Here is a 27,421-nt window from a genome sequence, read left to right as displayed (position 1 = left end):
CCACAGAAGTGGTCTCCGGCAAGATCATATCCCGCGGGACGGGAGCGGAGCGCGCAGAGGCTCCGGACAGGCGGCAGCACGGCAGGGACCATGCCCAGCATAAAGCGCGTGGGTGGACGGGGAGCACCGGGGCTCCTGAGCCTCTCAGCGAGCGGCGGCAAAACCCGCGGGGCACCGGCACCGGGGGGCTCCGGGCGGCCGCAGGGCCGAGCCCCCGCCGAGGCTGCGGTCAAGGCGCCCGGGGAGCCCCGGCCCAGCGGCGGCGTGGCGGAAGGGGCGCTCGCTCCGGTGAGGCGCGGCCGGGGCATCCCGGGCGAGCCTCAAGGTGAGCGCCCCGTCCCCAGATGCACCCGGGAGGGCGGAAGGGCCCGCGGGCGCTGATCCCCGCCAGCCCCGGCCCCGGGCGCTGCCCCCTCCCCCGGCGCCGCCCCGATCACGCCCCCTCAGCGCACGGGGCGTGGTGCCACAACGGGCTGGGCGTGGCGGCCGAGCGAGGCTCTTTATGCGGCGGGAACCCGGCGGCGGCCGGAGCTGCGCGCGGTTGCGGCGTCGGAGAGGAACGACCCGGGCGGGGGCAGAGGGGGGCGCGGCGAAGAGCCGAGGAGGAGGAGAAAGAAGAGGAAGGAGCGCGCCGGCCGGGGTGCTCCTATTGTTCCGCACCTGCGCCGGCCGGGACACGTGGCGCCGCTGAGCCCCGCTCCTCGCCCCCCGTCACTTGACCCGCACGCAGTCGCCCGGCACCATGGGCAAGGGGGTGAGCGGTGGGGCCGGGCCGGGGCGGGAAGTGGGAAGTTCAAGGAAGCGGACGGTAGCCGGTGCCCCTTTCCCTTCGGCGAGGCTGCGCTTTCTGTGTGCCGGGCAGGGCACCACGTCGGGCCGGGTGCGAGGGCGGCCGCGGCCGTTGGCGAGCGGCGCCGGTGCCGCCAGCCCCAGCAACGTGCGAGGGCCGCCGCCGCCGCCGCCCGCGGGAAGGAAGAGCCGGCCGAGGGCGTGGCGGAGCCCGGGGCGAGGAGCCGGCGTCCCAAAGCCCCCGGCTCCTCCTGGAGGCCGTGTATCCCTGACGAGGGGCCTCTCGTCCGCCAGGAGCCCCCGGGGCCGGTGTTATCTGGTGGCCTTGCGGAGCTGGGGAGTGAGCGCGGCTGCTCCCGGGGCTCCTGAGAGTACTTTAGACTTTCCTTGAGACACGAGGGCCCGGCGTGGGGGGCCGGGAGAAGGGGAGCCCTCAGCGTTATTAAGGCTAATTTGCCTGTTGGTAGCAGTGAGGGTGTGATGGGAGATGGTAGCAGGAGGGAGGCGGACACGGCTGAGGTCTCCTGTTCACTGGGGCGATAACTTGGCGCAGAAGGCTGTGCGGTTCCTGCAGCGGTTTCTGCCCCTGCATCAGCATTGTTTCTGCTCATAGAGGGAGGAGAAGTCCTTAATTCAGACCGTATCTTCTAACTAAAGAAAAGTGTGAAGGCTGTTGGGGGATGTTGTGCTCAGGCACCCGTGTGCGGAGCAGAAACACCTCTTTGCTTGCTCTGATTACATTTTATGTCAGAAAACTAGAGACTAGTTTGTGGGGTTTGTTGCTTGGATGTTTGCTTTTTTCCCTTCGAATGCTTCCCGGTATATCTTGTGTAGTTGGAGGTGTGTCGATTCGTGTTTATTTTTGGTTTAGACGCATTCCTGTAAAATTCCCTGATTTCTCTGCTTCCTGAGGAGAGGCTGACCGTGCAGAGCCATGGCAGCGGTGGTAGCCTGCTCCCTGCCAACAGGTGTTCTGTGCTTCCCAAGCGCTGTTCAAACATTGACTTGACTTTGTATTGTCCTCATCGGTGCGGTACAGCAGCAGCAATGTTGACAGAACTGCATGAGTAGTAGGGAGAGCTGCAAGAACATGGCTGAATGGAGAGTTGCTTGGAAAACGGGCTGTGTGGGGTGGGCTTTCAGCATTTGTTCTGTGTATGGGGTTTCTTTTCCTAAGGAAGTCCTTCTGCTGCTTGGCAGCCCAGCCTGTTGTATTTAAGTCCAGTAGGCAACAGGCGGTATGGACAGTAAAATTCATCTAGGAGATAAAACGCTGAGGAGAGATCTGGCAGTGTGGGCAGCATTCTGAATCTTGTTTAAATCATCAGAGCAGCCTTTGAGTTGTGTGTGTATGTAGGATTGCAGCGCAAAAGGCTTCAGGGGCTTCGCCTGCCTTGGTGGGACTAAGAAAGGTACAAACACCTTCCAATGTAGAAAGCTGTCTTGCTCCACTTCAGATTTCGGAGGTTGCATGGATAATAAAGCAATTAGCCTGAAACTGAAGCGCCGCCACAAGGGATAATTCAGCAGGGATAATACGGCTGCCTCATGCTTTCTGGTAGCAAGTCACAAGATTTGCTCCTTCAGCGCTAAGAATGTGTGCGTATGACTGGGGACCCCCTGGAAAACGGGCATGTGGGAGAGCGAGGCAGTGGAAAAGGCGGAGTGTGGGTGCAACACTGAGCAGCATGTGCCTGTCCTGAGTTAGGGTGCCCAAAAAGGAAACTTCTTTCCCATGGGTGCATGGGATGGAAGAGGAAAAAAGAGCCTGAGTGTGAGAAAACAAATTTCTTCTCTCTGTGGCTGTGAGGAGAAGCTGAGTCTGTTTTACTTTAAATGGTAATGGGGCAAGGGGAGGGCCAGCTGCAGCTACACAGCCCAAAAAGCAGATTATCCAGCGATGGGGGGGTGTGTAGTGAAGGAAAGCACTCTGAATTTCATTCCTGTTCAGAGCTGACTGGAAGCTGTTGGTACACAGCGGCATGTTTCACTCCATCTCCCTCACTGCACAGGCATTGCGTGGAATTGGTGGTGTGTGCTCGGGGTCACTTCTGGAGGTCAGCTTTGCCTTAAAGGCCATGAGGAGGAGATGTCCTTAGTTCAGATCGATTCTTCTAACTAAAGAAAAGTGTGTGTGAAGCCTGTTGAAAACAGTAGTGAAGACTTTTTGAAGCTGGATGCTGTGATCAAGTGCCCTTGTGTGGAGCAGAAACACCTCTTAGGTAGCTTGGATTTCCTTGAACCCAGTTAAGGGCTTTTTCCCCCTGTCAGAAACTAGGAAGGTTTATTGCATAATGGAACCAACTGAGGGGAAAAAATGCAGATCAAAGCAATCCTTATCTGGTGCAATTAAAGAAAAATCTCTATATATTACCTTCCCCTTCCCCCATCTTATTCATTCCTTTATTACTATGGCTATTTTATGACAGTTCACTTTTTATTACTGTGACTAGAAGATAGTCCTTTTTCCAAAGAAAACCCTGGGCCTAGTCAGCGCATGTTTCTGGAAAAACGGGAACACAGACAGGGGCCTCTGGCAAGTGAGGTGAGCTGTACAACCCACTCCAGTCCTCACCTGCTGAAAACTGCAGCTCATCCTTCACCCAGACCTTTCCAAGGGGTAGTCTTCCCCATCTTGTCTGGGGGAAAACTGGGTGCAGTCCACTCCTCTTGATGCGTTTGTCAACTACTAGAGATGTCTGGAGTTACGGTGACTATGGGCAAAGAACTGAGGAAGGTGACTCTTTGTAGTTGGCACAGCACCAAAAAACCCAGGCTGGGCAACTCAGCTGTGCAGTGGTGACATTTGGAAACCTCTCTCTGCTCTTGGGTCTTCACACAACTGCAGAGCAGTAGAGTTGTTTGTCCTAATACCCAGACAGGGCTTAAGGTGTGTGGGTAGTCCTTGTTTTATCCTGATGATTGAAAACCTGATTAGGTTTACATTTCTTCTCATGGGAGAAGAGCTTGTCCTTTCATAATTTGAGAAGCAACAGACAGTGCACAATTAGCAATTACTAGCTGTTGAGTAAAAACTGCCTTGTACTGTCCTAGATGCTGAGAGTCTGATCAATTGATGCAGTTTAAATTTTTGATTCAAGATAGGAGATTGAAGGTAGCTCTTGGGAGGGAGTTAGAAGGATCCAAAGAAGCCATTCAATTTCTTCCTAGGATTACATAGGGTCATGGAACAGAGTTTCCAGTCCAATAGGCGGAGTTAGTTTTATGACTCATCTGGTTAATATATTTACTGTCTCATAAGGCAGCAGGACAGTAACTTTTCTGTTTTCTCTGCACAATTGATTATAATGACATAAGCAGTAAAACAGACCAGGCCTCCAGAGACTACATAATTTGTTTTGGCTCTTACTTGACATTTTTTGTTGGATTAGGTGATCTTAGAACAGGGTACTTCTGAGCTTGTCTGCTGATTTGTACCCCTCCTGTTTCCTGGTCAATCATGCCTTGTATTGAGAACATCAGCCATGAATGGCTCAATTAGTCCAGAGCGGAAAATCATCAGCTGTAGCTGAAAGACAATAGGATTTTCTGGGGGATGTATAAAACTTCTTACACTGGTGTGTACAAATGTTGTGCTTAAGCCAGTGGAAAAAAAATAAATCTTGCATGGAAAAAAAAAGAAGCTGCATTGTTTTTTTTCTGAGGGAGTTTTGATGAGTCAGTTCTTGGGCTAAGTCAAGGAACAGGGGTGACATTTCTGATGAGACAGACCTTCCTTTGTGTTCAGGCCATGTGATTAAATCGTGATAAGACGTGGATGTGGAGTACCACAGGCCTTCTTCTCTTTGTATAACAGGAAAAGAAGGGGAGAGAAGGGAAATCCTACAGCGCCGAGGTGGGATGAAAACCTCTTCCCCTGGCAGCCCAGCCAGCACAAGCCTTTGTTGAACTGATTGGGCTCATCTTGCAGGAAGGGAGGCAATGGCCCCCGAGGCACAGAACAGGGGCAGGACTTGGACTCTGATGCGTGTGTCAAGTTCAGATTTGAATGATTGAGCAGGAAGTTCAGATTCTGCATGAAACGATCCTGTAACAAGAGCTGAAGCTGATTCTCCTGACTTACCTACTTACCTTTTCAGTAAGGGTGGGATGTAGTAATAAAGCAGTAGAGGGAAAGTACTGAAAGTATTGTGTTTTTTTTTTTTTCCAAGCTGGGGAATTGCTGAGCTCCTCTGTAAGATAGACTCCATTAAGACCCAAATACTTGGGTGCTTAAAGAAACAAGTAACTCTATCCACTCTTTGTTCTGACTAGAGCTGATCGCTGGGGTTTTTGGGTTTGTTTTTTCTGGTTGCTGTTTTTTTAAAAGCAAATCATGCTTGAACAAGGGCAATGAGCCTTTTCATGTTTGCCCACTTGTAGATGGATTCAGCTGCAGCTGTAAAAGCCTAAGCACTCCTATATTCCTGGGTTATTCACTGCCCCCAATGAGAAACTATTTCTCATAGTAGTTTCAAAAAAAAGGAGGTTTTTAGGTCACCTGCAAGCAGTTGCCAAGCTTTTCTTGGGGCTAAGAGGTGAAGCTGGAGGTGATGGAGTGGTCAGACAAGGCACTAGCTCCTTCACCTTCATTAGGAATCATTTCTCATCTCAAGCAGCAATCAAGAGGCATGTGTTTTGTGCAGGGCCGTGTTTGGACTTGTCTGCCATATCTCCAGCAGAAGTCAAAGTTGTTTCCTTCAGAGACTGAAGGAGAGAGATGTTTGATGGTGGCTTTTTGTGAATTGCCCCGTGGCAAATTCCTGTGATGCAGGAATGCGAGGACCTTGCTGGTTTAAGTACCATGGCTTTCACTTTTTTAAGAAGGGAAATGGGAGTTTAGGTGCAGGGAAGAGAATGTCAGGAATGCTGACAGTCTGGAGTTCTGTGTCCTTTTCCTGGATCAGTGGAGGCAAATAGCTTTGCTCTGCTGTACTTATTAAAAACTGTTTCCATTGCACAGCTCCGCAGTGGCGTGCAAAGCTTGCCTTTACTGAGCAGGGCAAGGGGAGACTTCTGTGCATGTGACTATGGCTATGTGTGTGACTATGTCTGCCGAGTGTTGCACACAGAACTTTCTCAGCACGGTAAAAAAACCCCTTGTCTAGATGTGACTGACGGGTTCTTTCAGAAAAGTAATGGTCATCCTTTTTTTTTGTGCAGTTTCACTTTTGGTTTTGGTTTGTACTTCTGTCAAAACAGATAATAATTTCCTGTGCTAGCTGCTCATCAGAACAGGTCTTGGATGCAAACAGTAGTTCCTGTGTCCAGGTCACTTTCAGGAATCCAGCTCTCAGGAGTCCAGTTCGTGGTTTGAGGTGTTCATGCAAAGAACAAGCAAGGCAATGCCTTTGAAACCTTTTCTTAATCTCGTTAAAGATTTGACTCTGGTGCCACTAAGTGCTGTTTCATCTTAAAGTTCTTCTCAGGGATCTTATTGGGTGAAAATCTCATCACATAAAACTTGGCAGTGTGGGGATGTAATTGGTCCCACACAGAAGGGAACAGAAGATTCAGTGATGTTTATGTGCACTAAGTCATCATTTGTTTGTCCTTAGATGCTTGTTTACCCCATTATGACTAGATCTAAATCTTTGCATGATTTCATGTAGAATTAACCATAATAAAAGTGAATAAAAATCCTACTGAATAAAGAGGCTTTAAGCAAATCATCTGCTCTGTGAAGTGTAAGCAGGACTAAGCACAGATTGAGTCTGCAAAAGTGTACTGCTGCTTTGTATACCATTCTTGCTGCTCAAACTGCCATAAATTGAAAGCAGATTTCTGTTGTGTAAACTGGCCAGCTAGTTTGCCAAACTGAGAATGAAAGTGTTGGAGCTTAGCCCCCAGAATAGACCAGCAGAGGTACCACCTCTTATTTATCTACAGTTGATAGGCTGCTCCTCCTCGCCAGAGGATGTGGAAGGCTGGGAGGGGGGGAGGAGGAGTTCATGTCCTGAAGGAAACATACGTTTGCTCTCAGGAATTGGTTTCTCTGCTCTTCATCACTTTTTCAGTTTGCGCCAGGGCTCACACGTCAAGACTGCCTGAATAGTGTATAGCTTGCTTGCCTCCTTGCTAGGCTTTCACAATGAGTCTAGTCTGTGTATTGGGTATGATACCAAGCAGACTTCTCTGTTCACTAGCTCCTTTTTATTTATTGTAGTGGCATAACTGTCATAGAATCATGTAGGTTGGAAAAGACCATTAGAATAATTGAGTCCAACCGCTAACGCAGGATTGCCAAGTCCACCACTACACCATCTCTCCAAGTGCCACATCTACACATCTTTTAAATCATGCTGGGGATGGTGACTCAACCAGTTACCTGGGTATCCTGTTCCAGGCTTGACAGCTCTTTCAGTGAAGAAATTTTTCCTAATAGCCAATCTAAACCTCTCCTGGCACAACTGGAGGTAATTTGCTCTTGGCCTGTCGCTTTTTGGGAGAATAAACCAGCACCCACCTGGCTGCAGCCTCCTTTCAGGGAGTTGCAGAGAGCAATAAGATCTCCCCTGAGCCTCCTTTTCTTCAGGCTCGACAACCCCAGCTCCCTTAGCTCCTCATCAGACCTGTGCTCCAGACCCTTCCCAGCTCTGTTGCCCTTCTCTGGGCACTCTCCAGCACCTCAATGTCCTCCTTGCAGTCAGGGGCCCAGAACTGGGCACAGCACTCAAGGTGCAGCATCACCAGTGCCAAGCACAGGGGGACCATCACTGCACTGGTCCTGCTGGCCACGCTGTTGCTGGCACAGGCCAGGATGCCATTGGCCTTCTTGGGCACATGCTGGCTCATGTGGAGCCACTGTTGACCAGCACCCCCAGGTCCTTTTCCACCAGGCAGCTTTCCAGCCATTCTTCTCCCCACCTGTAGCTCTGCCTGGGGTTGTTGTGATGCCAAGGCAGGACTCAGCACTTTGCCTTATTAAACCTTGTGTTGTTGGTCTCAGCCCATCAATCCAGCCTCTCCAGATCCCTGTGCAGAGCCTTCCTGCCCTCCAGCAGATAACCCTCCTGCCCAACTTAGTATTATCTGCGAAATGACTAAGGATGCACTCGATCTACTTGTCCGGATTACTGATAAAGATATTAAACAGGACTGGCCTCAGTACTGAGGCCTGGAGAACCCCACTGGTGGCCAGATGCCAGCTGGATGTAACTCTGTTCGCCACCACTTTCTTGTTTCAGCCCTCTAGCTGTTTTTTACCCAGCACACAGTGCACCTGTCCAAGCCACAAGCGTGTCCAAGCAGCCTGTTTCTCCAAGAGAATGCTGTAGGAAACAGTGTCAAAGGCTTTACTGAAGTTTAGGTAGACAGCTTTAATAAACTGTAATAATTTTGTCTGCCTGGCAGTCTTGTGTGTGTATAGTTCATGTCTGCTGCTGTGGAATTTGACTGTAAGATGTTTCTAATAATGCTGAATCTTCCCTTGCAGGCTGGAAGAGACAAGTATGAGCCCACTGCTACGTCAGAGCATGGCGGAAAGAAGAAGGGGAAGAAGGAGAGGGACATGGACGAACTTAAAAAGGAAGTTGTGATGGTAAGAGTGCAGGGCACAGAAAGAGCAGCTTTAAGGATGTTTGCTATGCCCAAAGCCCTGTCCCTTATCTGACTAAAAGAGAAATGAACTGGTGTGCTGACAGTATGGTGTGACTGAAGATGCTAATCTCCCTTCTCCTCCCCTCTGTCCCCAAGTCAGATGTGCTGTAAGTGTTTCAGCATCAAGATGAGCACACAATAGACCCTGGCAACATCATTTCTCAAAAGGCACTTGACACAGAACTTAAGTCTGTGCTTGCCTGCATTACCCATAGCACAGTATGGATGTATTTCCTCAGCTCTACATAGCAGCATTACAGGCTTTATTGTGCTGTCGTATGAGTGGGACTGCTGTTTTCATTCCAGCTGAGGAGTTGAGGCTGTACAGCTCCATTTACTGCTGGCCTCTGCTCAGACTGACCTCAGTGTTATTCCTTCTAATCATGTTTGAGGCTGTGGGGAGTGTCTCCCATCTCCATCTGTGAAAGCTGGATGATGCTGTATCTGAGCATCATCTGGCTTAGGTCTGCTGTCCATAAAGGTGATGCAGATTTTGGTTCTGTTCCATGGGTTTAAGACTGTGTTTTAACATTTTTGACCCCTCTGTTAAGAAGAGGGGATTCTAAATATTGCTCAAAGATTGCATTCTGTGTTCAGCAGAGATGTGTACTTAAAGCATCTGCTCCTCCAGTGCAAGTTTTTAAGTGAGGCACTGCTCTGAACCAACTCAATCCAACTGAAAAATAGCCGGGCTGTGAACAGAAGCCTCTTTAGGGAGAGAAACACTTCCCCCAAAGTAGTGCTTAATATGGCAACACTACTTAAAAATGTGTGAAGTTACAGGTTTAATCTACAGTGCGTTCCTACCTTCCCAACTCCTTTTCTTTCTATTCCTTTCTCAACCTCCGAAAAAACCCACCCACTGAGGTTTAACAGAATCTGCTGGGAGTGTAAGGACTGCACTGAAAGTCAGACTTTTTCAAATAAGCTTTCAAGTACCCAAACAGTCACAAGAATGCTAAAGATTAAACTGTGCTGAATTCCAGAATGAGTTTGAGATTTCTCTTCACAGAAAGGATGAACTAGAGTCCTGCTATCACACCATTACAGATCAGAAACCTGGGGTGGGAGGTGGAATTGCTGAGCTCGTTTCTCAGATTCTTTTCTCTTCCAACTATTTGTCTTTCAGGATGACCACAAGCTGAGCCTTGATGAACTTCATCGTAAATATGGAACAGACTTGAATCGGGTAGGTAAACATTGTATTCCTTCCTTCTTTGCCCTGATCTGAAAAGAAACAGCCACAGGTCTCAGAGCATTTCACAAAGGGAGATCTGGGTGGTCTGATTTTGGTGTGGTTTTTTTTCCTTTTTGTGTTTAATCTCCACTCCTCCAGTTAAGTTTCTCAGGCTTTGGGAGAACTGTTGAATTCACAAGTACTTTTCTTTATCCTCCCACTGTACAACTTGACTGCAATACTTTAGCGACTTTGCTTCTAACAAAGTCACTGTTATCTGCCTCTGAGTTGTTCAAGGTCAAGTTGGTTCTTGGTGTTATTTTTTTCCAGAGGAGTACGTAATGAGGACAAATGTTTGTTATGTTGCACATATAGTCTAGAGAGCTAGCACATGCCCAGACACTCAGTGATGGCTAGTACCAGTTAAAATTCTGCCTTTCTGCAGTAAGAGGTATGCAAATGTCCTAGGCTACCTTAGAGTCCAGTGCAGAAGCACTGCAGTGGTTTTACACCTCTGCTGTTATTTGCTTTGCTTAATGCATTTCTTGCACGATTGCATTTAGCATCAAGTCTGCTCTTTAAAACAGTACAGCGATTTGCATTTTTGTGTCAAAAATCTTGGCTTCTGAAAGCTGAACTTCCTGGAAAGTTGTTCCAACATGTCATCACTTTTATGGCCTCCAGCTTTCACTTGTTCCATAATTTGATGAGGGTGGATGGCACTGTGCTGTTCCAAAGTCTGTGGCTGTAACCTTCTTGTCCTGCCCTTCTTCTTTGTTTGTAGGCCCATGGCCTGCAGGCTCCTCAAGTAGCATTCAGCATCCTCTAGCTCCTGTTCTGGCATTCAGCTGTCACATCCTGCACTTGTGTTGTGGAACCCTGGCAGCTTTGGACATCTCTGTTTTCTGTTAGCAGCTCCTTATTGCTGCAGTAGAACTTGAGCAAATTCAGACCTAACTTGTGCATGTCTTACCACAATGCCTCAAAAGGAACCTCTCTTGTAGGGTTTGACTTCTGCACGTGCAGCTGAGATCCTGGCCCGTGATGGCCCAAATGCCCTCACCCCCCCACCCACCACTCCTGAATGGGTAAAGTTCTGTCGGCAGCTCTTCGGAGGATTCTCGCTCCTGCTCTGGATTGGTGCTATTCTGTGTTTTCTGGCTTATGGCATACAGAGCTTGATGGAGGAGGAGCCCAACAACGATAACGTAAGTAAAAATGTCTGCTTTACCTCAAAGGCAGGCTGAGCAGCCTTTTGGGCTCAAGGCAGATTAACTTCCTTTAAGCATTCAGTCCAGAAGCTTTTCCCATAAGCACGGGAAATTCAATGTGTGAGCTTAATATGTTTTGGAGTGCTTCCATGTAATGAAATGAACAGGCAACTTCCTTTGTGTTGTGTTAACAACACTAGCTTGTGGACAGCCTTTGTGTTCAAAATGTTCAGAGACTGCAAGTACTTTCATGTTTGTGATGGGGCACTTAAATGCCAGGTAATTAATTTGGACAAACTGGAAGCCTTTCAGGCAGATTGTCCTCTGACTCACTTTCTCTGCTCTTTGCAGCTGTACCTGGGTATTGTGTTGGCAGCTGTGGTTATCATTACTGGCTGTTTCTCTTATTACCAAGAAGCAAAAAGTTCCAAGATCATGGAGTCCTTCAAGAACTTGGTGCCTCAGGTATGGAATAAATAATTACCTTGTTGTCTGGCAAGACATAGCTTGTTCAAAGGTATTAATTGTTTTAAACATCATCTCCAATTGCAAGGGCCTGGCTGTTAATGTGGGTTACTAGCTCTTAATTTTGAGGGATCTGAGGCTGCTCCAAGTAGCTATACTAAAAGGCCAAGGTAGTTCCTGAATCTTGTGGGGTTCCACCAGCTTGTTAACAATCATAGGACACTTTCTCCATAGTCTAGGGAGTTCAGTAACTGGTGTGATAAGCACTAAAATTTGAATTCCTTCATGGATAATCTGGATCATAACTATCACACTGTGATATTGGTAACAAGGAGCTTTAATATCAAGAAAAAAAAACTTATTTTTTTTAAGTAACAGATATATATCAGATATAAACATCTTAGTAGAAACCTTGTAGAAGCACAGCGTAACTATTTTAAGATTCTGAGATCTTTTGAGCCTTTTCCTAAGAGTTGCTTTTGACACAGATTGTTTCTTCACTGTCTTACAGCAAGCACTTGTAGTCAGAAACGGAGAGAAGATGAGCATAAATGCTGAAGGTGTTGTAGTTGGAGATCTAGTGGAGGTAAAAGGAGGAGACAGAATTCCAGCTGACCTTCGGATCATATCTGCACATGGTTGCAAGGTACAGTAGTGACAGGCTGTTGGGAAACTTCATTCTGGAAGGAGGATGAATTAATCTTCTTTGCTGTGAACGGGGGCTGGAGTGGAGGAGAAGGATGGGCAAAGTACTTAGTAGGCATCTGTCTGCTCGGGTATGACAAAGTACTCTCTTTCATGTAGGTGGATAACTCCTCACTTACTGGTGAATCAGAGCCTCAGACCAGGTCTCCAGACTTCTCCCATGAGAACCCACTGGAGACCAGGAACATTGCCTTCTTTTCCACCAACTGTGTGGAAGGTATGTGTGTCTCCTACTTCCCTGAAGTATGAGCAATGATATTGACCTGTACAGATAAGTAGGGTGGAAGTTCCCATCAAAGTCCTTGCCTGTTCCAACTGCACTACTCTAGAATGGGTAAAGACTCCACAGCACTGCTGGGTGTTTTGTGTTTTGTTCTTGCCCCTATCAGAGGAGCAGCTATGTGGTGTGTCTTCTAGCCTGCCTGTTTTATTACAAGTAAAAAACGTTGGAGTGCAGATAACGTAGTGTGATCCATGAGGTAGATCTGTATGAAGTGCTAGAGCTGCAGGAAGCAGGAATGTCAGATGTGTTTGGCAGGACTTCTGCTGCAGCTCTGAATATGGGGTCTTTGTGCTGAAGCCCACCCAGGACATCTCTTCCACACCTACAGGATATTAAGCTGTGGTTGTTTTTGTTTTCTCAAACCCATCTCTCTTCCAGGCACTGCCCGTGGCATTGTCATTAGCACTGGGGATCGCACTGTGATGGGCCGTATTGCCAGTTTGGCTTCTGGACTGGAAGGGGGGAAAACTCCAATTGCCATGGAGATCGAGCACTTTATCCATCTCATCACTGGAGTGGCTGTGTTCCTGGGTGTCTCCTTCTTCATCCTGTCCCTCATCCTTGAGTACACATGGCTGGAGGCCGTTATCTTCCTCATTGGGATCATTGTTGCCAATGTCCCTGAAGGGCTGCTTGCAACGGTTACGGTGAGTGAAGTTGGAAAAAAGATTGAATTTGGTCCTTAAGGATGTGGAGTGCTTTATCTCAGTGTGCTTTCAAAGAGGTGAACACTGAAGTAATGGAAGGTGAGTCTGTAGGGTTGGGCTTTATAAGTTCAGTGTATTTTAACTAAATTGCCTGAATCCACATCAAGTTCTGCAGCAATTTATCTCATAAAGATGGTCCCTAAGTTATACCTGCACAGAGGCTTGGCACCATACAGCTGAAGTGAGCAAGACTGGGAGTTCTATGTCCTGCCTTTTTCTGTGGCAATATGGGGTTTTCCTGCTACATCCATCAGGGTTTCTACACCCACATGCACACCAACCCTTCCAACCTTTAAGGGCTGGCAGAGCATCCAGCAAGCTTCATTCTGGCCCCAGCTTTTGGTCTGGGATCTGTCAGACGTTTTTTTAAGTTTGATTTCCTTAAGAGGTCGTGAGAGTATCTAGGTGTTCTTAGGTGTATGGAGAGTGGTGGTAGACAGGAGAAAATGCTTCCATGCTGCCCTAGGAAGCGGAGCAGCAACCGAGCCAGGAAATGAATGGTTGGGAACTGGAACTAGATAACAGCCTCTAGCAAGAAAGTGAGCTGGAGCTGCTTACTTTCTCCCTCAGCAACTTGCAAGCCTTATCACCAGAGCTAATTTGGGCCTGCTCATATGTGGCTTGCCTTCACCTATTTTGAGAACTCTTATCGTTTGAAGGTGGCAACTTTGACTGAAATGTTAGTCTGAGGCATGTTATTTCCTTCCTAATACACTGAGGAGTAGGAGGCTGAAGCCTGTTCTGGAGGTTTTGTAATGACAAAAATGTCATTTAAACCTAGCACCTGAGCTGAAGTGTTGCTGTTTATTTTGCACTGTCAGGGTGAGCAAGGAGTTAGGCAATCACTGCAGGGCATGGAAGCTGGTTGTCATTCCATGTGCACATTTGAGTTGGATAGCAGTGTTATTATTGCACAAGTGCATCTAACCTGACATCATCTCTCTTGTCCCCAGGTATGTCTGACACTAACCGCCAAGCGTATGGCTCGTAAGAACTGCTTGGTGAAGAACCTCGAGGCCGTGGAGACCCTGGGTTCCACATCCACCATCTGTTCTGACAAAACAGGCACTCTGACACAGAATCGTATGACAGTTGCCCACATGTGGTTTGACAATCAGATCCATGAGGCTGACACTACAGAGAACCAGAGTGGTAAGACAGCCTCGTTGTGCTTGAGGGTTCATTAAAAAATGGCTTTTTCTGGGCCTGCCTGGACACTGGTACTTCTAAGAACCTGTGTTTGTAGCTCTTCAGTCCAAGTGATGTTCACAATGCAGGGATTTCTAACGTACAGTCTAGAATGAGCATAACAAAATTGAAATGACACACAGAAAGCTTTGGCACTGTACCATGATTCTGTTTAATCCTTAAACTCAGTTTAGCCTGCCTTTTGTGCAGAATTACTCCATTGGAATTTGAGCCTCTTGAATGTTCAGCACCATATGTTTGTCCTGTACATAGAAATATTTACAAAGTACCTGATTATCTTGCTAAAATGTATCTTGATGAAATTGCTCAATCTAAAGTCTGTTGAAAATATGGACAGCAGAAGTGTTGGCCCTGATAATAATGACTTGAGGCTGGACATAGATGGCAAGTTCCCATGTGGAACTAGATGGTTGCCTTTGGACAGGGGTTTTCCCAGAACATGCAGGTTGTGTTTACATAGTGCCAGCTATGAATGTAAGACTTTAGCAGGAAGTTTCTCCTAGTTGATAAGAATCTGAAATCTGTGTGCTGTACAACTGAGAGAAATGCTTATCTCTCCAGAACTGTTGAGTACTACCAAACTCAAGAGTTTCCTAGCTGTTGTCTACCTTGTGAAATGCTGTGTTTGCAACACATTATTAGCATAAATATTTTCCAGTGGTGCTGCTGCACCCTGCCCTGAACCAGTCCAAAACGTTGTGCTTGTCTCCACTGCTTAAAAAAGCCACATTATTTAACACTAATGCAAAGTAATGATCTATAAATAGATCTTTTGGAAGCCCTAGGCCTGGCAATGGTTGGCTTGCCTGCAGTGAAAGTAAACCTAGAAGATTTCACTTCATGGAAAGTATGTTAGGTTATCAGTTAACTGTCTCTTCAATTAATCTCCTTTAAAGCCAGCTTAGGAGCCAGAATGAGAGAGTATCTTTAAGCATTGTTCCTTTGGGAGCTATTTCATCCAGTTCCTGGGTTGATGGATAAAGTGAGACAAGCTGGAGGTAGAACCCAGCATCCCTTTCTCAAGCCCTCTGAATGAGTGTTATCTGTCCAGAATTCCTTGGCTTTGTCACTGTGTCCCTCTGTTGCTGCTGGATATGGCCATTACTGGAATCTTGAAAGCAGAGGTGTTCTCTTACACTGCTACTGTCTTAAAATTATCAGTTCCTCATCAAGTGTGTGGGAAGGGAGGAGGAATGAAAGAGACGCAGTGATGCTCTGAGTGTTTCCTGTTTGAGATAAAGGTTTCTTGGTCTTAAACCTGTGGGATTTTAAGCTTATGTGACTTTCTTGAGGGGTGGCTTTTTGACACTCTTCCTCTGCTTCCAGGTGCTTCCTTTGACAAGAGCTCAGCCACTTGGACTGCTTTGTCCAGAATTGCAGGTCTCTGTAACCGTGCTGTGTTTCAGGCTGGCCAGGAAAATGTACCAATTCTCAAGGTGAGTTCCCAAAAAAAAGTGTTGGTTTTGTTCCTCACCACCATCCTCTCATAATGGTGGTGAGAGTACATCCTGTGGGTCACATGAACCTGCCAAGTAGAGGTAGCTGCCACTCTTAACCTTTTCTGCAGTCTAGCACTCTTAGAGGAAGTGTGCTGTGTGCTGGGGAGATGGGATTGAACAGGCATTTTTCCCACAGCAGAACCCCTGCCATCCACTGCCATCCACACTCAGTTTGGGAGGCCAGATATTTCACATGGGACTAGAAAATAACAGAAAGCTTTCCTAGGCATTTCCCAGTATCTGGCTGTTCCAGGAATTGCTATCTCTGGCATTTGTACACTTCAAAGCTACAGACACCTGGTGCTGGGAGAAGTAAACATCAGAGCAGTGGTTGTGGGAGACTGGCTAGAGACAGTCTGCTCTTGCTGGCAAGTCTCCTTAAGCTTTCAGTGGTTCAGTGCTGGTGCAAATGCTGGCATAGCACCAGTTCACATTCCTCCTTCTGAACTGTGACCCAGCAGGGCTGAAATTAACCGTACAGTGCTTATAATCTGTCAAGTATTAGTCATGTTGCTTAGTAAACTTATTCCCAGGGGTGTTCTGATGCAGTGGTATAGAGATGATGGAACAAACTATTTTTCCCCAGCACTCCTCTGACCTTATCTTAAGTCTACAAAATGTGACCTGAAGTTAAAGAGCTGGAGTTCTTCCTGTTTAAGGAAGGCTTGGAAGAGTAAAGTCTTGAGAAGTCTTTAGATACCAAAAAGTAGTACAGAAATGAAAAAAAAAAATGCTCACAAAGAGAGAGACCAGAAGGGCAAGAAATACTTGGTTTTAATTGCAGCAAAGGAAGCTCCACCAGGACATTGAGCACATACGGATGTCCTGGGCTGAGAACCCCCATCTCTACCAGTGCTAACCTTTATGGGGAAGGGACAGATCAAATTTCTCCCAGTGGCTTGATAAGCTGATGTTATCTTGGAGTGGGGGCGCACATGGAAGTGTTTCTGTGTGCATGTAGTCAGTCTTCATCTCACATCAGCTGTTCTTCATGGCAAGCAACTTACAGCAGTTCTTCTCAAAGTTTACTCTCCAGTCTCACTTGGTCTGACTGTACCTGGTGACTTTCTCTAACCCCTTTAAAGGGCTTCTTGACTTTGTCACAAGAAGACTGCTGCTCTCAAGGTGGGAGGCCTGGCTTTCTGAAATGAAGTACTTGTTGGTACTAGATAATAGAATTATTTATTCTTTGCTTTCATATAATCTGATGTAGAAGGTGGGACTGGGCTGTGATGAATTCACTCTTAAAATCTATTTTAAATATCCAATCTTCTGTGGTTGTATGTTTTGATAGTTGTCTTTTGTCCTCAGCGAGCTGTGGCAGGAGATGCCTCTGAGTCTGCACTTCTGAAATGCATTGAATTGTGCTGTGGTTCTGTCAAGCAGATGAGAGAAAGGTATCCCAAAGTGGTGGAAATACCATTTAACTCTACCAACAAGTACCAGGTAAGCATGTGTGCTCTTGAAAGGAGAGCTGCTGTGTGAAGTACTTGTGTGAATTTGCACACAGTGTGCCTCAAAACTTGTTCTGGCACCCAAATCTTGTCTAGCCATTACTAGCTTGAAGACTGTTCTATGAATTTAAGTTAACAGACCATAGTTACATGTGTAGGAGCTGCACTGACACTAAGGTATTAGCTGCTAGCAAAGCATCAGACATGCTCTCAAGTTGTCAGCAATAGTGCACAGAGCATGGAGTAACTCAAATCTGGGAATAGGAGTGAACTGCTGGGAAGTGACCTTAGCAGGTGTCACTTGAATACAGAACAGGTCATTACAACACCTGCAGTTACACATTAATGCCAAAGAATGCTCAGATTCCTTAGTTTGTGAACCTCTTTAATGTGTGGATAAATGAGAACTAGAGCAGAGTATCACAAATGGCCCTGAGCTGCCATAGTTGCAAAATACTGATGTTGATTACTTGTGTCCTTCGCAGTCCATGTTTATAGAACAGATTTATTTCTTCCACCCTTAGCTGTCTATCCACAAAAACGCTAATCCATCAGAATCCCGTTACTTGCTGGTGATGAAGGGAGCTCCAGAGAGGATCTTGGATCGCTGCAGCACTATTCTTATCCATGGCAAAGAGCAACCACTGGATGAGGAAATGAAAGATGCTTTTCAGAATGCCTACCTTGAGTTGGGAGGCCTCGGGGAGAGAGTGTTAGGTAAGGAAAAGCAGCCTGATTACCTTGGAAAAGATTTGTCCTTCATGTTCCCGTGCAGTCCTCACAGATTAAGTGAAGGGTCACTCTGTTCCTGCAGTGTAACCATAGTATTAAGGTCACTTCAGCAATCCATGTAGGGACAGTCCTGCCTTTAATCTAAAAGGCAGCCTGCAGGGTCTGGTCTCTCTCAGCAGTGAAGTCATGTAGATCAAAATGCAGCAAAGCATTTGGGACCTTCCATGGGACCACACAGTGTTGTTGGGTTTATTCCACTGCACAAGAACCACGCTGTGTCTGGGCACCTAGCCACAGCTGGTAGCTATCAGAATAGGAGCGTGACTCCTGTCTCAACAGCCCTGGCTAAACCTCTGACTAAGCTGCCATGTTATTCTTGCACAGCTGTTTGCAGAAGCAGTAAGTGCTCACTCTCTCTGCCTCCTGATGTGTAGGAACAGAGTAAATGTGGGTTTGATGTGTTACAGGATTCTGCCACTTGGCTCTGCCTGATGATCAGTTCCCTGAAGGCTTCCAGTTTGATACAGACGACCTGAACTTCCCTGTAGACAAACTCTGCTTTGTAGGACTGATGTCTATGATTGACCCACCTCGTGCTGCTGTGCCGGATGCTGTTGGCAAATGCAGAAGTGCTGGGATCAAGGTAATTTATTCTTGGGTTGAAAATCACCTCACTTCATACCTGTGGAAATAAAGGGCTTCCTTGCCCTCCTGTAGTACTGTAATGTGAGTGGGTGAAGTAATTGATCAGGTTTTAGCTACTGCTACTTCAGGCTTAATTTCTAAGCCTGAAGTACAAATGGTTGTGTGTTCATGAACTGAAAAATGAGTGAAACTCCAAACTGCTAGGGCCCTGGCAGGTGCTCAGAGCATGGTGTCCCAAAGCACATGATTTGGCTCAGGGTGCCACAGTACTGACTAAAATGAGAGGGAAGCACAGGCTGGAGACAGAACTGGCTCCATTAGCTCAACATGAACAATTTCTTGTCTTCCATCCACCTCAATCCCTCGCGTACTGGTAGCAGGTTACTGCCTGTACCTCAGAGTTGCTCTGCGCTAGGGCTCACGAGTAGAACAGAAGACGTGTGGCCTTTTCAGTGTAAGGGACCTTGCCTTTTGGGCAGCACTGCTCTGCAGTGCAGGCAGGGCTTCCATGGCAGTCTGTTTGCATTGCAGGTTATCATGGTTACTGGAGACCACCCGATCACAGCCAAAGCTATTGCCAAGGGTGTCGGCATCATCTCCGAGGGCAATGAAACAGTAGAAGATATTGCTGCTCGACTCAACATTCCTGTCAGCCAGGTCAACCCTAGGTAATATCTGCTGGGAAAGGCCAGACCTGTTCAAAGAATTCTGCATTTGCCTCTCTCCTTGCCTTGGGTAATCCCTCAGCATCTCCCCCCTGGACATGAAAAGATTGGCATTTGCTTAGCTCAGCATATTGTGGCTCTGCAATGTGTATCATGAGTTATGTGAAGAATGCACAAAAGATTGCATTAAATGTGTGTGTCTTGTGTGTGGGAAGTACTTACGAGTAAGATTGTAGGAGGGCAAAGGGAGCAGGACTTATGCCAGGTAGAGGAGTTGACACTAGTGCATAGCTACAAGCAGAAAAATGTAAGAAGGGAACTCCTTCCTCCTTAAGGGTTAATGCTTGGCTTCATAGCCTAGCTAGAATTGAGGCATCCTCAGAAAATGTGCTTTGGCATAAGCAGGCTGTTTGCAGAATGGCTGGGCTGTCTGCATTGCTTAGCTTGACCCAGCCTGTGTTTGGGCTGGAGGACAGCCATGTAGCTTATGAACTGTGAATAGAGACACCCTGTGAAATGAAATTGCTTAGGGGGGGAGTTTGGTTCTTTTTTTTTTTTTTTTTTTAGATTTTGAGGGTAACTTCAAAACCCAGCAGTGCAGGCTGGGGTTGGCTGGGCTGTATGATTGAACAGGTCAGCAGCTGGCTCTAAGGGTGGGGAAGGAATTTCCCTGTCTAAACTGGGTGATGTCAAGAGCTGCGTGGACAGTCTCCTAGACCTATAAGGGATGGTATGCTGGGCTGGAGAGAGATGGTATTTTGCTGCAGCATGTAGGGTACCAAACCAGTCTAAATATAACATCGCATGCTTTTGTGGCCGAAGGGTGTAAATTAGTTGGAACTTGCATGGTGTGAGCACTCTCTGTGAAGAACCATGTGTCACTAGTCACATGGTCATCAGTCTGTTGCAAAAAAGATTGCCTGCTGAAGACAGCAGCATCTCTTGAAACCTTGGAAGCTAACTACCTGAGCCAGGAGTCCCTTTTTTTCAGGGAGGCTGAGATTTGTAGGAACAACTAGTCTTTGCCTTGATGCCTTTTAGAAAGCTATGGAAAGAATTAATTTGCTCATGAGGGTTTTTGTCTGTTGCTTGGTTCTGTTCTGTTGTCTTTTTCTTGGTGTTCCCCATCTGTCTCTCAAAATTTTGAGCATCAAACCTCTGTGCAGAGGCTGCCTGGATTAGTATTTAGTCATAGCAGAAGTTGGTCTTTCCCCAGAGCACTGAAGAACCTTATTTTTATGGGGCAAGTTCAGCTAATGAGAAACTTACTGCAAAGTAAAACATACCTTATCTTGTTTTCAGGGATGCCAAAGCTTGTGTGGTTCATGGCTCAGATTTGAAGGACATGACTAGCGAGCAACTGGATGACATCCTGCTTCACCACACAGAAATTGTCTTTGCCAGGACATCTCCTCAGCAGAAGCTTATCATTGTGGAAGGCTGCCAGCGACAGGTAAAGAGAGGGAGAGTAAGGATGTCATATTAGAGAAATGCCCAGACATCTATATGTAAACTACCAAGAAGTTCTGCTGTTGAAGTGCTAGGGCTAAGTCTCCTCAGTGCCCTCATGTAAAGAGCCAGATTAAATCTGTCTGTCAGCAGCCTTCAGCTGCTGATGTCAGGCTGCTCTACAATACATAAATATAAGGGTCTGACAGGAAAACATCTTCAGTTTGTACTGAGGCTTTCTTCTGATCCTAGGATGTTCATTAGTAAACTTAATTCCTAAATGCTCTGGATGTGCTTGGGAGAGGAGGATCCAACATGCTCATGTGTTGTCCAGTATCTCCCTTCAAGAGAGCAGCATGATTCCCTTGATGAGCCTGATCAGAACAGGGAAAGGGTGAGGGGAGGGCAAGGAGGAACTGAGATATCTTTAAGCAAGGTGAAATAGTTTTTTGTGCTTCATCTGTAAGATACGAGAACGTTTTTCTGCCATAAACATCTCTTAGAGGATGATTTCAGTCTTGCTGTTCCTCTCTTTGTGACTAGGGTGCCATTGTAGCAGTCACAGGTGATGGTGTCAATGATTCCCCAGCCCTGAAGAAGGCTGACATTGGTGTTGCTATGGGTATTGCTGGCTCCGATGTCTCCAAGCAGGCAGCTGACATGATTCTGCTGGATGACAACTTTGCCTCCATTGTCACTGGGGTTGAAGAAGGTGAGTCTATAACTTGTGTGCAGCGGTAATAAAGTAACATGCTTCAGTATCCCCTCTGAAATAGAGGCACCTGGGGGGCTCCTCTTTGAGCTTGCCTCCATGGCAAGAGTTTTCAAGGAGAGCAGCACTTTTCCTCCTCCCCTCAAAGTTTTATTTCTTTCCATGGATGTTCTGCATGAGCCTTTGGGGATGGGTAAGAGTAGGAAGCAGCTGAGTAACAAAAGCTACTTTGTGCTGTTGCCTAACACGTGACCTTACAGTCCTCTTTGCCAGCTGAGTTTTCCTTCCTGATGGAGAAGTAGCTCTCAAACAGGAGCAGAACAGAGGGTCCCTCCAGGGGCTCTTGATGATGTCCAGAAACCAAGACTGTGTGCAGTGAGCCCTGATAGCTGTGACCAGAAGTGTCACTCTCCACAGGTGTTGCTGTGCATGGAGCAGTCTCACCCTTACATACGAGAGAACCCTTTCATTTCCTGCACTAGGATTTTGCCATTTGGTGTTAGCACTGAGGCTCCCTGTGAGCTGCTTGGCTGCTTTCTGCTGACAAGTGAGAATTACCCTGATCTCTCTTCCTTGCCCCAGGTCGTCTGATCTTTGATAACCTGAAGAAGTCTATTGCCTACACCTTGACCAGTAACATTCCTGAAATCACGCCGTTCCTGATCTTCATCATTGCAAACATACCCCTTCCTCTGGGAACAGTCACCATCCTCTGCATTGACTTGGGCACTGACATGGTGAATGTGGTTTTTTTGTCTCAAGAAAAAATGTGGATGTTCTTAGGTACCCTAAAGAAAGGACAGGTGGAAGGAAAATGCTTAAATAGTTTTCTCTAGTGTTCTGATTTAAAGTAAGGGACCATCTGATACTCCTTTTATTCCCATTCATCTCATGGCTCTTGAGTCTGAGGATCTTTCAGCTCCCTGTAAGGACAAACTGGGGAAAGGGAGGGGGTAAGGTCCTTTTGGAATATCCCTTTTTGGGAGTGCTGTTTCTGGCACTGAATACATGGGACAGGGAAGACTCTATATAGTGGAGAATTGAAACTCTTCTAAGAGCAGTCCTGCCACCCTCAGGTCCCTGCTATCTCCCTGGCATATGAGCAAGCAGAGAGTGACATCATGAAGAGGCAGCCCAGAAATCCCAAAACAGACAAGCTGGTGAATGAACGGCTGATCAGCATGGCCTATGGGCAGATTGGTAAGCTGCTCTGTTTTCTCTGGCACCAGTTTCAACTTGGTGGTAGCAGGAGTTGTACACAATCTTGAGTCAGTGACTGCTCTGCTTATTTTGGTAGGGTTGAGGTTTGGGGTGTGTAAACCAGAACCTCAGGCTGTAAAGAGCTTGCAATGATTCTTCCCCCATGGCTTATAGCGGTGGCTTGTGCAGCTTGATCCATTGAATCGCTTTCACAGTAATTTTGTTTAATTGCACAGCGCTGCAAAGGAACTGGCTGACAACCAGCTCTCCTCTGGTTCAGACTTGTTCAGCAAGAACATAGATCCCATTGTTAGTTTAATTAGAAGTAAAGGATTCTCTCCAGTGTATCCCTAAACACACAGCATTAGGAGCTTTGATTGAAGGCAGCTACAGAGACGTGCCCAGTTCACAGGATGGGAGCTCATGCTTAATTGCAGCAGACCTTGGGAACCTTCTTGACTGTATTTTGCAAGGGTTGGGGGTGGGCAAGGCATAATAAGAATACAAAGGGAGTTTTATCTTGTGTCCTTGAGTATGGTGCCATCACAGCACAGGGCCAGAACAGAAGTAACTCTGTACAAAGTTGGGGGCAGAAGCTGCTCAGCAAAAGGGTTGCAGCTGAGTTTGATGTTGGTGTGAAGTATTTCTACAGCTGCTGCTTGGGACATTGAGCACTGCAAGGAGTAATTTTGAAGGTGGTTAGGGTTGCCTACAAGCTGTTGTTCTGTTATAATTGTTCTGCACAGTAGCCTCATCAGTTTTATCATCCTTTCTTACCTGTTTAGGTATGATCCAGGCCCTTGGAGGTTTCTTCACCTATTTTGTAATCATGGCAGAGAATGGGTTCTGGCCTTCTGGCTTGCTAGGGCTCAGAGTTCAGTGGGATGACAGATGGATTAACGATGTGGAAGACAGCTATGGGCAGCAATGGGTGAGTTTTGAGGCACAGCCTAGAGGCTGCCAGCCAAAATATTAACACCTGCTGAACTTGGTGTGAGCACCAGAGAGCAAAGGCAGCATGTCTGAACAAATGCTCTCTGCTTTGTCTGCTTCCTAGACCTATGAGCAGAGGAAAATAGTGGAGTTCACTTGCCACACAGCCTTCTTTGTCAGCATCGTGGTCGTGCAGTGGGCAGACTTGATCATTTGTAAGACCCGAAGAAACTCTGTCTTCCAGCAGGGGATGAAGTAAGTCAGCCTGTCCATGGAGGATTTAGAATTGAATTCTATGTGTTCTCCAGCACACAGCACTCTAGTCCTTCATCCAAGCAGTGTCTGGGTGTTTTGGCAAAAATCATGACCAGACTGCCTTGGTAGTGGGTAAAAGACTGGGTGCTCTCTTCTTGTAGTACTTTCAGTTGTCAGGCTGAGACAAAGAAATGGTGGCGTCTGTTGGCATTGTCTGTGGGAGCTAGCCCACCTCATTAGCCCACGGACACTCCAGCACACAGCCTTGATCTCCTGATCTTGTGCATCAAGAGATCTCATGGCATAAACTCCAACTGCCTCCTGAATTTGTGATGAAAGCAATTGCTGGTTGACTTGATAATGAACTGTCTCTGAAGAGACTTAAAATACTGTCATGGCAACGCTGCAGTTGCTTTGGATGGATGGCCTGGTAGTCCCTACCTGATGACCTTCTGGGCTGGACTGGAATGTCTGTTTCCATTCACTCCATGTGGCAGCTAGGTTGTTTTTTAAGAGGTCATCTCTGAAAGTACTTTGTTCTTGACTTCTTTCCTGTCTCTTCTAGGAACAAGATCTTAATATTTGGTCTCTTTGAGGAGACTGCTCTGGCTGCCTTCCTGTCCTACTGCCCTGGGATGGATGTTGCTCTAAGGATGTACCCTCTGAAGTAAGTTGCATCATGCTTTTTGTGTAACAGATTGTACCACAGAACAATAGTGCTTGGGTGGGGAGATGGATAAAAGTAGTTGTGAACCAGTGGAGCATCAAACCTACTCTTAAGAGTTCAGGCTAGAGGGTGTCAGTGATCCTTTGCTGATCTGTGGCACACTGGGGTTTTCTTCACTGTGTGTGTGGACTGTTTATGAGGAGCCTCCTGTTCAGTGCCTCACTAAAAATCAGCAATACAACTTCAGTACCAGTGTGCTCTAGTGTAGCTGCCTCTTGCACCTATTTCATGGAGTATTTTTATGGGTAGGGTACTGCACCTCCAAAGAAAGCCAGTTACATTGTGTAATTCATAGGCCAGATGACTCCTGGATACTGAAGAACTGCTGATGACGTCTTGTGCTTTTTTCCTACATCCCTTGGGAAGAGAACAAATAGTAAAGTCTTTTAAAAGCTGCTACGTAGATGCAGATGACCAGTTGATGCACACTAACTTTCCTAATGGTTGGGAAGGTGCCAACATTTTAAGTGTTGCTCAACAGCATTGCAACACTTCATGGCAGAATTTAGTCTTAAGCCAGAGGACTGTTCAAAGTGTAAGTGTCATGAAATCTTCATGGAAAAAAAAATCCTGGTACATCTTGCATTCCAAGAGTTGGGTGCTGAAGTGTGAGCATTTCCTAACAAGAAAGCTGGCCTCTGCCCAGTGCCTGCAGCAGCTGGATGTTAGTATGTGTAAATCACGAGGGGAAACAGTACAGTTCCAGCAAGCAAGGCTCTGGGCACAAAGGTTGTGTACTTAGAGGAAATATTGCTTGATTGGTAGGCGGGGAGGTGCTGGTACAGAGATGAACAAAGGTGCCATGACACACCTTGTGTTGGAATTATTATCCAAAAGTGAATTAATCTATTGCAGCAGAAAACCTGGTAGTAATTCATGGCTTGGAGGATTCTTGACTGAACTGGCAAGCTAGGTCATGCCAGCCTTCTTGCACTTGAGTGTGCCATCAAGTCAGAGCTGTGCCAGGCCAAGAGCATCTCCACAGGCCGTGTTCTCACTGTCTCCTCTCCCAAACAGGCCGACCTGGTGGTTCTGTGCTTTCCCATACTCCCTCCTCATATTCGTGTATGATGAAGTCCGAAAGCTCATTATCAGGCGCAACCCTGGCGGTAAGAATCTGCTCATCTCTGTGTTTCCTTCCCCACCTCTTCATGCTGCTGAGTTCTCCAGAAACCCCAGCAAAGCTTGGGGACCCCTAAGCACTATTTGGGGCTGTATTCTGCTGTATTTTTCCCTTCCTCAACATTAATTGTGCAGTTAGTTCAAATTAAGGCCTTTTTGCTGTCCCTACATTCTTTCCCATTATATAAAAGTACAGATGCACTGAAGTAGATGGAAAAGACTGATTAATGCTTGGATAGCTCTAGAAAGCTGGAAGAGTTTCTGAAAGCTGGAGAATATCAATTTGGCAAGATATTCTCTTTGTGGCAGGTGGCTTATTAGCTCAGGTGCTACAGTGCAGGTTTTCAAGAACCTAAAAGGAGCTCTCATGAGCCTCATATACTTGGTTTGCCTTGAGACTAACTCTGCTTTCTCCCTCCTTTTCCTTCAGGCTGGGTGGAAAAAGAGACCTACTACTAAAAAGTCCCTGTAAAACATTCCACGCACAGCCCATGCCACCTCTCCACCGTCTCCCCTGTGTGCATACTTCATCTTTGCAAGAGCAGAACTGTGTCTGAGCAGGAGTGAGCTGAAAACTAAAGGAAACATGAAGAACCGTGGACTGGAGGAGAAAGCAAGGGGGAGGTTGGGGTGGGGGGGAGTGTCTGACCATCAGTCCAGGGGGATGAGAGTTTGAGTAGTTTTATGTGCCTTTATGTTTTTGTAAAAGGAAACTGAAGATTTTATATGTGGATTTTTACAAATAAAGATGGATTATAAGAGGATGCCCCCACATGGTCTTAGGTGGATGTTTTTCTCAAGGCAAAAACTGGTTCAGGGCAGCCTCCCCACCCTGACTTAGGGTGTGGTGGTGAGTGCAAGGGTTAGTCCCTGGCTTCCTGTTTTTGTAATAGGGAAGCAGAGCTGCTTGACCCACAGACAACAGCATGTGTAAAAGCCCCGGTGCACCTTACACCAGCTCAGTGCTTAATGTGACAAACTGTTTGCCAGCACTGGCTCTCACAGCTCAAGAAGCTTCCTTGGCTGTGCATCTTGGCTTCTTTGAGCAAATGGAGCATTGAGTGGAGAGAAGAGCTGGCCTGCCTTAAGGGGCTCTTTGCTAGGTTCTGACTGAGAGCAGGCTTCCACTGACTGGCGCTTCTTAAAATCAACACTGATTTTCTTGCTTGCTTAGCCAAGCAAGGGATAGTGTTTCCTGGTGACCTCTGTGCATGGCACATGCCCTGTCCTGATCCTGGCTCATGCCTCCTGTGGAATGAGGGCAGGGGCTGATCATGGATTCTGCATCCTCCACTTTTGAGGAAGGCGTTGCTGTTGTCTGGGGTCTGAGCTGCCTCTGTGAGCTGAAGTGAGTCATGCTGCTTCCCTCTGAGTATCTAACCTTTTTCTGTATGCTTTGATTTACTGTTAATGCCTGTATGGCTCTCTTTTGTGAGAACTCTGTGAGAGAGCTGGCCTTTTGCATGTGGGCAGTCACCATGAAGTCCTAACTATTCATTGCTCCTAGTGCTCTTATGCTAAAGCAAGCTGGAGATGCTTCAAGCACTGTTCCTGAACTACTGGCCTGTGCCCCTCTTAGATATGTGTCTGTCTCTGCAAAGGATCACTAAACCACAGCACTGAAAGGCTCTGCAATTAAAACTCCATGTTGTCATCCCTCTTTCCTCATAAATTTTTGGTTTTTTAAGGTGGTGTTTTAAAGCTGGGTTGCTTACCTCATGTACTGAACAATATATTTTATAAATATAAAATAAAACAGAAAGCACTAGGGAGGGAAAAAATGAGAAGTTGAGGGTGGCAACTTTCACTTTGTCTTGGACACTCTACTGTGGAACCCCGAGTTGGAGATGATTAAAAATAATAATAAAGTCTTCCAATTGTTG

General features: G+C 46.7%; 1 protein-coding gene across 1 annotated transcript; it reads left to right on the top strand.

The window, feature by feature from the left end:
* The first annotated feature begins 479 nt into the window (after nucleotides 1-479).
* On the top strand, nucleotides 480-27,421 carry ATP1A1 (ATPase Na+/K+ transporting subunit alpha 1). The gene is made up of 23 exons (XM_030971817.1): nucleotides 480-754; nucleotides 8,225-8,329; nucleotides 9,518-9,577; nucleotides 10,570-10,773; nucleotides 11,128-11,241; nucleotides 11,753-11,887; nucleotides 12,046-12,163; nucleotides 12,608-12,876; nucleotides 13,890-14,088; nucleotides 15,472-15,581; nucleotides 16,956-17,090; nucleotides 17,623-17,815; nucleotides 18,298-18,473; nucleotides 19,007-19,143; nucleotides 20,443-20,593; nucleotides 21,133-21,301; nucleotides 21,884-22,038; nucleotides 22,378-22,501; nucleotides 23,287-23,432; nucleotides 23,559-23,689; nucleotides 24,255-24,356; nucleotides 25,434-25,525; nucleotides 25,969-27,421. Exons 1-23 carry the CDS (start codon nucleotides 743-745, stop codon nucleotides 25,995-25,997), a joined length of 3,066 nt encoding a protein of 1,021 aa, XP_030827677.1. The 5' UTR covers nucleotides 480-742; the 3' UTR covers nucleotides 25,998-27,421.

The sequence above is a fragment of the Camarhynchus parvulus genome, chromosome 1 (genome assembly GCF_901933205.1).
Source record: "Camarhynchus parvulus chromosome 1, STF_HiC, whole genome shotgun sequence".
Classification (NCBI taxonomy): domain Eukaryota; kingdom Metazoa; phylum Chordata; class Aves; order Passeriformes; family Thraupidae; genus Camarhynchus; species Camarhynchus parvulus.
This window is presented reverse-complemented; position numbering and strand designations above follow the sequence as displayed.

Bases quoted from the DNA above. Each gene is read 5' to 3' on its own strand.
- ATP1A1 (XM_030971817.1), top strand. The intron at 8,330-9,517 runs GTAAGAGTGCAG...TTTGTCTTTCAG, and splicing joins TTAAAAAGGAAGTTGTGATG to GATGACCACAAGCTGAGCCT. The intron at 17,091-17,622 runs GTAAGCATGTGT...TTCCACCCTTAG, and splicing joins ACTCTACCAACAAGTACCAG to CTGTCTATCCACAAAAACGC.